The sequence below is a fragment of the Ursus americanus genome, chromosome 1, assembly GCF_024610735.1.
Source record: "Ursus americanus isolate L20-20 chromosome 1, mUrsAme1.1.p, whole genome shotgun sequence".
NCBI classification, from domain to species: domain Eukaryota; kingdom Metazoa; phylum Chordata; class Mammalia; order Carnivora; family Ursidae; genus Ursus; species Ursus americanus.
The window spans coordinates 37,818,760-37,832,453 of record NC_142127.1 but is presented as its reverse complement, the minus strand read 5'-3'; the positions used below and the strand labels follow the sequence as shown (position 1 = coordinate 37,832,453).

General features: G+C 42.9%; 1 protein-coding gene across 1 annotated transcript in view; it reads right to left on the bottom strand.

Moving 5' to 3' along the window:
• UPP2 (uridine phosphorylase 2) overlaps window positions 1–13,694 on the bottom strand; it is a 38,980-nt gene that overhangs the window by 9,286 nt on the left and 16,000 nt on the right. Inside the window, 9 exon segments of the mRNA XM_087861161.1 lie at window positions 2,640–2,786; window positions 4,880–4,935; window positions 4,937–5,012; window positions 5,015–5,081; window positions 8,427–8,552; window positions 9,127–9,322; window positions 11,239–11,456; window positions 11,568–11,580; window positions 11,990–12,198. Coding sequence (XP_087717287.1) covers window positions 2,640–2,786; window positions 4,880–4,935; window positions 4,937–5,012; window positions 5,015–5,081; window positions 8,427–8,552; window positions 9,127–9,322; window positions 11,239–11,456; window positions 11,568–11,580; window positions 11,990–12,198 — 1,108 coding nt within the window.

The window sequence follows — 13,694 nt, the reverse complement described above, 5'->3', positions numbered from 1 at the left end:
TTTGAGATGAGGAGATATTTTATGGCCTGTTTTTTTTTTTTTTATTTTGAAAAAAAAAAAAAAGGACAGTTGCTGTGTGAAATGCAAAACCATGGATCCTGAGAAAAGTTGCTCCAACATTTTCTTGGATATCACTGTCAATATTTGGAGACCGTTTCCACCAAAAACATTATTTTAGATAGTGTTATTCTGCTTCAGATCTGAGGCTTTCTTAATTTAATGAAGAATATTTTATACAAAAAATATTTTATTCACTTTATAGCTTTACTGTCTTCCATCAGCAAAATTTATGATTTTTGAGATCTAGAGGATGACTATGAAAATAATTGAAAATCACAAAGAATAGTATTCCGATGAGTGCTCCTGAAATTTATATTTTACTTCATCGGGGGTTTTTTGGTGCTAGCTAAAGGCTGGTGCTTCTATTGGAATAATTTCACCAAAAATTAAAATGCTTGGCACACTCATATTTGGTTTCTTATTACCATTCTCCACCAAAAGGAACCAGAGCTTCTTGGAGAAGTGGCTCATTCCAGACCTGAGGCAAGGCAAGTGCAAGTTGTGCCTGAGAAGCCTACTGTGTTTGAAAGCAAGAAAATTCTCAAGGGCTAAGAGGATTATGTCAAAAGGACAAAAGAATATGCGAGGAGGGGCTCTTCCTGGCCAAATTTCGGATAATTTGAGTATCAAAAACAATGACAGAAACCATTTACAACACATTGGTTTGAACTAAATCCACAAAACAATAATAACTATCCCCCCACTACCAGAGAGAGAGAGAGAGAAAGTGTGAGGAAGAAATACTTTTCTTAAAGCAGAATGCCAGCTATTAAATGTAGGAGGAATGATGGAATTAAAGATCGCCATTTTGCAGCCCATGCTAAAATCGTTGATAAAAGATGGTTGGGTTACAGGGCGTTCATGCAGTGCCAAATTGTCATTGCAGAGATTACTTGTTCCACACAAAGAGAAAACTTTAACTTGTCAGTGGAAAGCGATGGCAGTTACCCCTTGAACCAAGTGATCCAATTTGAAATTACTAGTAGTGGGACATCTTTACATTCCATCTCCCTGAGGTGGTCCAGTCGAAAGATTACATTGCCATAAAGTGTTCCTGCCATAAGGCTGAATCTAGTGAGGCCACTAGACTTCATTTCCACTTACAGGAAATCTGCAGTTTAGAAACTCTATGATGGGGGCGCCTGGGTGGCACAGCAGTTAAGCCCCTGCCTTCGGCTCAGGGTGTGATCCCGGTGTTACGGAATCGAGCCCCACATCAGGCTCCTCTGCTATGAGCCTGCTTCTTCCTCTCCCACTCCCCCTGCTTGTGTTCCCTCTCTCGCTGGCTGTCTCTATCTCTGTCAAATAAATAAATAAAATCTTAAAAAAAAAAAAAAAAGAAACTCTATGATGAAACACAGAAAAATCTAGAACATGGTATATTCAACAAGATAACAGCCTTGACTCTTTAAAAAATCCATTGTCATAGGAAGAAAAGGAAGAGTGGGGAACTATTCTAGATGTAAAAAGTACAGAGATATAATAACCAAGTAATATATTGTGTGAAGTTATCTTGATATTGAGTAAGAAAAAATCTATAAAAGATATTTTAGGAAAACTAGGGAAATTTAAATATGAATGGATATTAAGTGATGTTATGAAGCTATTTTTACTTTTCTTAGTTTTTTTTTAAATTTTGATAATGGTATTTTGGTTATTAGAAGAATATATTCTTAGGAAATGATGCTGAGTTACAAGAGTTAAGTGGCATGATGTTTGCAATTCATTTACAAATGAATCAGGAATACAGCAAATAGATGTATGTATACTTATGTTTACACACATCTATATACATACATATACATATATATGTGTATATAAATATTTAGAGAGCATTCATAAGTATGGCAAAATATTAAAAATTGTTTAGTCTTGGTAAAGTGTACATAGGTATTTATACTATTTTAAAAATTTTTCTGAATTATGAAAAATTTTCAAAGTAAGAAGTTGGGAAAAGCAAAAAATGCATGTAAATTAACTTTAAAAACATACTACTCCACTGATGTTCTATCCTTTGATGGACTGTTTTAGGAACATTTCATTTGGATCATGTCTTGATAAACTTAATTGTAACAGAAAATAGCAGCCACAACCAGGATCAAGAAAGTGGAACTTAGGGGGTGCCTGGGTGGCTCAGTCGATAAGCATCTGCCTTCGGCTCAGAGCGTGATCCCGGGGTCCTGGGATTGAGTCCTGCATCGGGCTCCCGCTCCACTGGGAGCCTGCTTCTTTCTCTCCCCCTCCCCCTGCTTGTGTTCCCTCTCTCGCTGGTTGTCTCTCTCTTTGTCAAATAAATAAATAAAATCTTAAAAAAAAAAATTCTAAAAAAAAAAAAAGAGAAAAAACTGGAACTTACTGTCAAGTCCTGGCTATACAACCTTCATGACTTTGGGCAATCCACTTTTGACCCTTGAAACTTGGTTTCCTCATCTGCATAATGAAAATAATGTCCTGCTCTCCCACAAGACATTATGATGATATTATAAACAATTATAAGGATTCCTTTTTCTTTTCCTGTGAAGTGAAAATAACTTCATGAAAAAGGAGTGTTGGACCACAAGCTTTCATGAATAGCTTACCTTTCAGACCACACAGTCTACACACAGCCACAAACACTGCCAAATCCATTCCACTATTTCTGACACCGGCTTGATATGCTCTCTTCAAGCAATGTAACTTTTCTTCTCTGGAAAAGGAGCACGGTGCTCCGTCTAGTTGACCCTGGCCTGAAAGAGGGTGGAGAACTCTTAGCAACTTGATGTCCTGCCAGCGTGGCCGTAGCATCACTAAGGGGCTTGCTGGGGACCCAAGGGCTCGATGACTAGCTCTAATGCTTGGGTCTGCACTCCTGGGGATAAACCCAGCCGTCTGAATCCTCCTATCAAGGCACCTGGAGCACGGCTGTGCCTGGCTCGAGGCTTGTAGAGAGGAGTCTCCATGGTTTGAGCGCCGAGCTCTGGGGCCAGTAATGCTTGCCGGGCCACAGCAGCTCGAGCGGTACTGGGACAGCAGGACCCGGAGGACTGCCGGGAGATCTGCCCTTTGAGGACGATCTCAGGCTGCTTCCGTGCCTGGGGGATGGCTCAGGGACAGGTGCTGGCGGAGAAGCAGCCGCTTCAAGCCTCCTGAAGCTATTGAGGATCGGGAGGGTGGTGTGAACGTTGCATTTCTCCATCTCCCTGAGGACAGTGCCAGCCGCGTACGGGCAATCGACTTGTCCCCCTTCCTCCCTGCCGCCCGTGTCTCGGGCTGCATGCCACCCTTCTGTGATCGCTTTCTTCCTTCTACGCCGCTCCCAGGGTTCATTTATCACTGAATTTCAGCTGTGACAGCGAGTGAAGCCGGAAGGATGCAGAGAAAAGCCTGATGCTATTTTGCTTCCCCCTCCGTGCACTCGCCGCTCCCCATTGAGCGCGGAGGGTTGAGGCGAGGAGGCCGATACACCCTGTCACCGTCCATGATCTGCACGGTCCCCATTTTGGCTCCCTTTCGGCTCTTTTTCTCCCTTTCCTCTTCACGCGACTGCCATCCTGGCTGTTGCTTCTCCTTGCTCCCTCCTCCTCGCTGCTGCCTGCCAGCACCCCTAATGCAGTGTTAGTGAAGCCGATCCAAACCCCCCTGTCCCAGCAGGTAAGGTCAGTGAGGCCTGCCTGGGCTGAAGGGAACGGCCTCGCCTCAGCTTCAGCGAACCTAGCCTGGATGTGGGCTGGGGCTTGCCGGGGCTGCCATGCGTAGATTGTTTTATATTTTTTATGTTATGTTCTCTCAAGAAGCCAAAAATCTGGACTTTCATGCGAAACCTCCAGAAATTTTCAATGTTGGCAAAATAATTCACATTTTAAAAAATACTGTGCAGGCCAAAGAAAACATTGACTCCAAACAGGCTGCCGTTTGCAAGGTCTGGCTGAAACCTATCGATGACCCTCCCAGTGAAGGGACCCGTGGCCTGTGACAGAGTCTCAACCCTATCAGACCCAACATGCCTCCTGTTTTATAACACATATGTATTGACACCACTTTTACTAATGGGAAGCAATGTACGTAGATAACATAACCTGTCTCCATACATAATTTTTAAAAAATTCAATATGATACCCTAAGTTTGATCCAAAGAAAAAAGAAACATAATTTAAAATGAGATAATATGTAATTTGATAAACATACACAAACACAACACTACAAGATTTCTAGAAGAAATGCTAAAAATCCTGCTTAGGTTATTTCTTCTGGAATGAGCAGGTTTGCCCTTGAGGGTGTTTTCTCCTGCCCGCCCCCCACCCCTTGCTGCAAGAGCTACTGCTTGACAAATCACCTGATTTCAGGACCTTTCATGGTTGAGAGATAAAAGGACCATTCTGAGACCACCCATCCCTTTAAATTTCCTCCCCCCAGATATTTCCCCCCATTTCCTGGTCCCTACTCTTCCTTGGGTACCATATCCCTTCTGAGGCACGGGAGAATATACCTCAAAATGGCAGAAACACCAGCATTTCCCCTTTTCCCAGAGTCACCAATTTAAATTAAAGGCATAAACAGAGATAAGATTTTGCTAACATCGCTAATTGTATTTTAGTATTTGATTTGTTCTTGGAGGATTAAACCCACTCTCAATATAAATCCACTATGGATGTTTCTCTGCTGTTATTACGTCCTCACATTCCTATGCTCTAGTAAGTCAAAAAGGCTGTTTCAGTTCCTTTTCTTAATCCCCAACTATTTAATTTTCTAAAGCAGAGTTTTTAATGTAAATTGTGGCTTTGAATTACAAGGAGTTGCCGACAATTTTCTGTTGCTTTCCCAGTTTATAACTTCTTGTCACCTTCATAAAAATCCTAGGTACACATCACATGTCTGATGAGGACTGGGAAGCGGGGACCCCTTGCTACAGCTGAGGAGCTCCTCGGCCACTTCCTTGTCAAGTTCAGTACTTCACGTGGTGATCTTATCCAGATTACCTGTCCAAGCCAGGGCTCCAGGAAGGAGTCTGTGGCCGTATCTGCTATTACAACAGACCCCAGGCAGTATTGCAATGTGGGATTAAGAGTGGCTACAGGGCACCTGGGTGGCTCAGTCGGTTAAGCATCTGCCTTGGGCTCGGGTCATGATCCCAGGGTCCTGGGATGGAGTTCCATATTGGACTCCCTGCTCAGCAGGGAGTCTGCTTCTCCCTCTCCCTCTGCCCCCCCCCTTTCTCTCTCTCTCTCAAAAATGAATAAATAAAATCTTTAAAGAAAAAAAGAGTGGCTACAGAAGAATGTCACTTAGAGTTTACTTTTGACATGTAGTATGTAATCCATTCTGCCAACATTAATTAATGCTGGTTGCTAAGGGTTCTCTCTATTTTCATCTTTTAAATTATTTTCTTTTCCAAATGCAATTAAATAATAACATTCAGAACAGGCATTTGCATTTGCTGTCTTTCCAGATTCACATTTACAATGTGATCAGGTTTAGATTTCGAGACAAACATGACTCTTGGACATGCAAATTAGTACCGGCCTTCAGGCTCACACTTGAGTAAATTAGGTCAGAATAAACTAAATGAGCCTGCCAGCAAGTAGCTTTCATAAAGTGATGTGACTACCTGATATTTAACCTTCCCTGCAACTCCTTGATTACTGTAATTTCTTTGCATCTCTATCCTCTCTGCCTTCTGATTCTTGTCACATTCATTCCCCCACCCCCACCCCATGTCAGTTAGGCCTCTGGGCTGACCTTCCATTGCTGCAAATCCTGGCTTGCTCATGGGACTCAGGCACCTGAGAAACCATTTTCTGCCAACTCTTACTCTCCCCGCCTGCAATGCTCTCTTGTCCTCCCCCACGCTCTTTCATCAGACTACCTCCAACTCATTCTTCACGTATGCACATTAGTCACTTCTTTCAAAACTGAATTGTGGAGGGGGAAAAATAAAAAGCAATCCTGGATAGGTTACCTTAAATTTCCCCAGCCCAGCTTTTGATCTAGGTTTGATCCATTCTGATTTCTGTTTAGAGCCTGGATAAGGTGACATATATTGAGGGTGCCCTAGACTCTCTGTGTCTTAACATTTATTATACTTTGTAATTACTCATTGCTTGTCTATTGCCCAGATAACACATGAGCTCTTTAAAGGTAAGAGCAATGTCTGTTTCCTGATGTCCCTGCAAGCCTACCATTATGCCTATTACATTATAGGTACTCAATAAAAATTTGTTCAATGAGCGAATGCTTCCATAGAGATGCCATAGAGCAGAGATCTGCTAACTACAGTCCATGGGCCAAATTCAGTTTGTCTTTATAACTAAAGTTTTATTGCAGCACAGCCACATTCATTCATTTACATATTATCTCTGGTTGCTTACACACCACAATGGCAGTGTTGAGTTTTGCAACGGAAATCATATGATCTCCAAAGCCCTTGACAAAAGAAGTTTATCAACCCCTGCCACAGAGCACAGCCATATCCTTCCCAGTTTTTATAAATTCCAATACTGATCAACATGGGATTAATGTAGAAGGTCCAGGGAGAGACCCATGACGAAAGAGCTTTGGTGGGTCAGACACTTTTAAAATAAGTCAAAAATAAGTCAAACAAGTGGCTCCTTGAATTATTCACGATATTCTAAGAACAGGAAAGTGATTGAGATGGAATTTGAAAATGTGGGCATCAAAAGTGATATTATTCACCTGCCATCCTAAGATTTAGCTATGTTAGAATATTTATATCCAGTTAAAGTCTCTCAAAGGTCAAAGTACCATTTAATCGGGTATTTTATCCTCATCAAGTTTTGTCGGCTCATCTAAGGAGTGGGAACATCAGCAAAGGAATGAGTTTTACCCCCTTCATCTCTGAATGCAATGCTGCTTAAAACAAAACAAACGCTCACACCCTAAGCTACCAGTTCTTAATGAGGACAAAGCTTCAGAATGAAAGTATCCACAACAGCAGAGTGGTTTCATTTCCAACCATTCACAGACCTTCACTGTGATACAGGTACAGCCTATGGGCTGGATGTATGGTGTGGCCATAAAACGAAAGAACTAGGAGCCATGAGCTGGATGGTCAGCAAAGGGCCTTGCACATGCTGGGCACTTGTTTGTGTCAAGTGGCAGCCACAACAGCAAGGACGGTACATTGCATGGGCAGGGGCTATGCAGACGGGTTCTTGTAGCCCATAACCCCGAATTAGAAGCAATCCTAATAACAATATTACCCATTTCATCCCCAAATGCACTGTTACCTACTACTGATTATTTGGGGGTAACACTGGATGAACAACAATCCAGAAGGATGCCTGATTTTGAAGTGATTGCTAACATTCTCCTTCTCTTTCTGGATGGGCAACCACAGATGTTCTTTATCCCACCCGTGAGGGCTGTGGCTGGACGTGACCCTGTACAAGGTCAAGGGGTGGAAAGGGCATCATCTTTATGAACATGTCTGTTTCTAGTGAAGCATGGCTCAGCCACCTGTGCCTCTGTGCTACTGGAAAGTTACTTCTCTAACTCCTTGTCCAGGGTTTCCTAAGGTCCACACTTATTCCAAAACTGGGTAATTCTGAGAACAAAATCACAGCCTGTTTGACAATTCCCATGCAGTCCTGTCACTCTGTCAACCCAACCTTCTCAGTTACAGTGTCCTGGCTGTATTTGCATTTGGTGACACAGTAAAATCACCTCCTCCCAAGGTCTGCTCCTGGAGAAAAGACTGGAAAAGAAGGGGGTTTCCTCAGAACCTGGCGTCAGCCCAGTGTAGAAGCAGAGACACAGCCCCTGACCAGCCAAGGAGGAAGTGGGGGGGCTGGCCAAACCTTAGGAAGCATCACCTGGCCCTTCGCTAAAAACCCAGCCTGATCTCTTCTGGTGTGTGGATGAGGAAAAAGACCCAGCCAAGTAAAGGGGTGTAGTCACTGATGTGAGCTAAAACAAAGTTTTCCTAAGAGCTCTGAAGTCTGCTTCCTTAGCTGACAAATGAGGCAAATCTTGGTGATTAATTTTTCCCTCCAAGCACTTATTTCTGTCACTTATAAAATTCCTTAGCCTCAAAATTTACTCACACTATACTCAAAACTTATACTTATCCTCATACATATTCGCCAGCAATTCTTCCCCTTAAGAATACCTAAGTCCATCTGGGCAATGCTCAGTGTGATCTCTCATGCCAGGTTTCCATGGAGGAAGAAAAGAGGAAGATAAAAAGGAAATATTTCTTTAGATTTCTTTAATTTTCTTTAAATTTAAATTTCTTTAAATTTCCTCAAGCCCAGCCTCCTGACACTTTCTAGCCCATCTGGGTATCTGCTGGGCTCTGAGTATGTTGCCGTATCTTGGCAGCTCCCCTCTACGGAACAATCACTTGGCTTTAATAATAGAAATCAGCCCATCTCACCTATTCTCCCTGATGTCCCAATTCTGATAATGGTAACATCACAGCACCAGGCATGGTGCAGTAATTTGATGAGTTCATGAAGCATAAGCATAATAGAAATGGAGGGAATGCCAATGCCATGCTGTTGAGAGAAAAGAGAAAGTCATTATACATCTTGCAAACTGGTACATGCACAGGACATATTTTCTTCCTTCATTACAAGTTAACAGCCCTCAGATAAATTTACATAATCATTCTGACTTTGCCAAAGCTGGGGAAAACGTAAGTCAGCTCTAACTGACGCCTACCTGACATGCTGATAGATGTGTCCATCTGTGAGAATCAGACAGACATCTCCCTGCCAGTTACGCTGAGTTCAGCCCTCATTGTCAAGAGCAGAAGGTGGGGATGGCATGGTGTACTGGTGTGTCAGGGCACGGCCATTTCTCATCGCCCCACTGGGCTCTGAACAGTGAGCCTTTGAAAAAGAGCTTTTTGCAAGATTGACTTGATTCGGAGGAAATATAAATTTGGCTGCCATGTAATTAGTCCTCTTCCACTGTACTAAATGAAATACTAAATCCATTTCATTGCGCTCGTGGGGCCTTGTTCATTTGCTGCTAATTCCGTGAGAGCTCTGAGAGGTACGAAGGTAGAGGTGTGGGCTACATCCGCGCCTGACCCTTCGGAGCATAGTTGACCTTATGCTGCTATACTTCATGACCATAACCCCTATTTTCCTCAGCATTCGCTACCATAAAGTCAGTATCACCAGAATAGGGGTCAATACAGGTTAGAGGATTGAGTAACTCCTGGTAGTTGCAATACGTTCTAATAACTCTCCGGAAAGATCCTCTGTGCTGGAATTTGTAGTCACTGGGACTGAGTTTTGAATTGGTGGCTATTTCATTCCTAGCATAACATTAGAGGGTCAAATGTGTTCTTCACTGTGTTCTCCTCTTGGGCACAAAGAGTTTGCATGTGGAAAAGCACCAGGGGCATCTTGGCAATTAGGGGATGCCTGCCACAAATTCTCTCACTAACAAATCTGGAAACCCATTGTACCCATGACCGTGATGTGCTCAGCTCTCCCTTTCACCACCAAGAATATTAAACTATGGAAAGTTTGAACCTCTGGGTTCCCCATTTTTGGTTCCCATTGAACATGTCCTGACTTCCAAATGCACTGCAAGCCTTCTGGAGACATGAATCAAACCTGTATTAATTTGTATGTCCAAGATTAACAAGTCTGGGCTTTGGCACTGGCTCTGCCACTAATGAGTAGACTCTCTAAATCTCGTTTTCCTCAACTATAAATTAAGAGAATGAACTATTATTTGATCTATTAGGTTCCTTCTAAATCAGATATTTGACAGGTTTATGATTATCACTTATTATGCAACATGATAAAATGACAAATGGGCTTATATATTCTTGCTAAAGTCTTTCTCTCTCTCTTGCTCTCTCTCTCTCTCTCACACACACACACATACACACCCTCAGCAGCTGCTGGAAAGAATTTTTACAGAAGGGGTCCCAATTGGAAATCTCTGTCTGCCTAGCGAAGGCTGCTCTTATTCGGCTGACCCCTAGATTTGATACATATTTCAGGTCTTTTTCCCAGACAGGACAGTAGGATCAGTCTAGTGCTGTTTTTATTTCTTACTCTGAAGTTTTACTGCTTGTTTATGATAGTTTCCTATCTATGTAAACATTAGCTTTTTTATCCTTACCCATTTACTGTGCAAAAAGGGACAAACAGCTGTAGTCTAAAAGTCAAGCGAAGATTAGTAAAACAAAATTTGCCAAGATCGGAGAACACTCAGCTTCCTTCTAATGTAGACATTCTATAATTGTTGAATGAACAAATGACTAAATGAATGGATTCCCCCATCTGAGCTCCAAAAGCAGGTGTGAGGCCTTCTTGGCCCAGAGGGGAGATCAGCTTAACTGCCCAGCTGGTGTTACATAATCGTCCCTTCTTTCGCCCAGGCTTCCATCCGTGCTCATCCATCCTCCCATCAGCAGGTGCTAGCAGGTGATTGACGGACGAGGGATGTTCTCTGGTGCGGGAGCCACAGGTAATCCAGCGGCTTAGAAGTGTCACACGTCTGCAGTGGACCCTTCCCCTGTCTTCTGGCAAGCCTGGCTGTGCCCCTTAGGAGGGCTGCAGTGTCCAGACACACGACAGACCCAGAGCTATTGTTTCAGAATTCAGCCCTGTGGCAGAGAGACAGACCTAGACAGGCCTGCTGGGTGCTCACGTGTACACACTCTCCTTATGGGGGTGCTCCCCTGAGTCCAAGAGGGAAATGGTCTATGTGTTCCCTAAAACTGCAAATCATTCCGCTTTCATTTTGTCTTAGGACGCCGTGTGTGTCCAGAGCTGTTAACACAGTCCAAATGCAGGAAGCAGTTCACAAGCGCTTGTGGAAACGCATTAGCAGCTTTTCAGCGAGCTGATTATAGTGTTAAACAGCAGGCTTTGACAACCCTGAAAATTGGCCCCTGTGTACAAAAAGCTCAACATTCCCAAAGCTGTATAAGAGGCAGAGGAGAGAAAATTGCTGCTGGCTTAATCAGTTATAAACTAAAGAGAGGAGGTGTGCTTTGAGGGTTTTTTCCTAACTTGAATAGCTAAGTGGTAACTAATAAAGTAAGCTAAAGTGACACCATGTTCTGCCATGTTCTGCCCCGAGGACTTTTTCTAACAATGAATGCCACACCTGGGCACTTAATTTAATTGTGTGAAAACGCAAAGCAGGCGAGGAGAAAGAACACCTGTATTCAGAATTTCCCATCTTTTTCTGCTAGCTTGTGATAACTACCTGAAGGGCAACCGTTGAGTACTTAGACCCATGGAGGACACAGGATCCGTTTTGTGAGTGCGATATCTGTCTGTCCCAGCTCACACATCCTTTACGTCCTCTCTGCTGTCCTCCACCAGCTCCCTGTCCATAAACGCTGCAAACTCTTTCATTGTATCGGGGCTCCGATGCAGACAAACTGTTGCTAAAAGTAAACAATTACCTGCCTTATCACCGGGCTAAGAACCAAGGGTCAGCTTTCGACTTTGATGTTTTTATTTCATTTTTTCAGTAATTTACTTAAGGGTATGAATACACGCTGTAGACGTTACGTTCATGAGTTAGCTCACCGGCATCATTGACCTGTAAATAAGGCAACCAGACGCAAAGTTTGATGCACTTAATTAGTAAAGAAAAAGATAATCACAAAATCCAAGTAGGTGTTGATTTCGTTGAAGTAGGTGTTTCCCAGTGTTCCTGTCTGCAGCGAACATCCCCCAGCCTCTTGAGCTGATACGGACAGCTCCCTTGGGTGCATGAGCAGGCCACGTGCTTACCATGGACATGGAATGTAAGTGACATGTGGAAAAAAAGGACTGTGAGTTTTAGATAAGTCTTCTCATTCCACATTCCCAAACATTAGTTTTCATTGTAAAATGTGCTACGTTCACTTAAAGCTTTAAAGGAATCATATCAAGAGTTTCCAACTTCTCTTTCAGAAGAAATTCTTGTGGAATAAGCCTTATGGTGTAGACTAGAAATCTCACCATACCACTTCATCAGTTCCAACGATCTGTTTTGTTTTTGTTCTGTTCCCATTTTAGCATCTCTGACATCATCATAGGTGTTGCAGTCGAGGGTGTCAAATCTAATAAAACGTGGTGATGAAACTGTCTGGTAGTTGCTGATGCGACAGGCTATCCGGGGCGTGCCAGCCTCGGGGATGAGTGAGGCGGAGACCAGAGGCAGGAGGGCGGCAGCCTAACGGCACGGGCAGCCCGGTGAGCACCAGGAGGCAGGAGGCGAGTAGAAGAGCAGCCGCGATGTCAGAGACCCAAGGAAGGACAGCCCATAGAAGGGCACCGGGAGCAAAGCCATTTGGAAATCTAAGCTAAGCAGTGAGGTGCACAGAGTCTGAAGAAGGTCCAAGTCAAGGTCCACCACGAGGAATGTAGTGTTTAAGGGCCTGCCCTTTGAGGTGAGATAAACCTGGCTTTGCACCCCAACCCTATTGCTGATTAAGTGACTTGCCTAGTGTCACCCGCATAATCTCTAGGTGACTCGTATCATTGTCCCGAGGTAGAAAACATGCAGAACCCTTCAGAGGGTTTGGTAAGGGTAAAATGGGATCAAATATGGCAGAGGACATTGCACAAATGGGGGTAACTTCTGAGTGTTCAACCAATGGCAACTACTATTTTTCACAGGATAAAGGAATTTCCTGGCCTTACTTTTGAGCTTGCTTATTGTTTCTGTATTTGCAGAACTTAGTACCAGTGAAGCTGGTTCAAATCCAGTAAGGAAAAGGCAGTTGGTGCCTAACTGCTGTGGGCAGCATTAGGCAGAGGAGCAGAAGGAGTGCTGGTGAACTTCCTCCCAGCGATGAAGAATATCTGTCCAAGGAAATACCCAACTGAGGTTATAGTGTAGGCGCCCCATCCACAAATGATTTACTAGGACTATTGGGTGGTCTGAGTACATGACGCGTTCTGTTTTCATTTAACAATAATTCCTGTTCCACACTCATTTTCAAATATAGGATGTAATTATCCCTTTATCCAAGGTCTCTGCTTCTCTTACCCTCATTATTGTCTTTTCTGTGCCGTCTTATGGATTTCTCTGATGGGTCTAAGGTTGGTAATGAACTGCAATGCAAGTTAGCCATAAAGGCTGGGTAGCAAAGAGGGTAAGATTGTGGTCTAAGGTGAGTTCTTAAGTTATTATTGATCATTCATGACATTTTTTCCCTCTGTTGGTACGGATAGTTAGGACTTGGCTCAACATCTAAGTACAAAGAGGTCATTTTTGTTGTTGTTTTCTTTTTACAAAATACAGTAGTTTGAAAATAACTTCATTGTGTGGTGCCAGTGAATGTAAATTACAACTATTCAGATTGACCATAAAACCAAAACAGATGTTAGAATAGCTTGTGGTTTGAATTCTTCTTTGAACTATAGACACTGCTGTAATCAACAGGAATTTCTGAATGTTTCTGGAGACACAGAGATAATATGTATAGACAGAAACATTTTCATTCTTGAGGACTTACTCCTAACTCAGACTTACTAAATATCACCCCTAGACACAATTTCCAGTCTGGCTGCTTTAATGAGAAGTAAAATATGGCTGAAGACCACCAACCAACATTGACCTTAAGTGGCACTTTCTGTGTTTTATGTCCCAAACAAAATTATCATTTTCCCTGGTTTTATCAAAGAAGATAGAAATGCATCAGGAAGGAGTCCTTCTGAAGAATT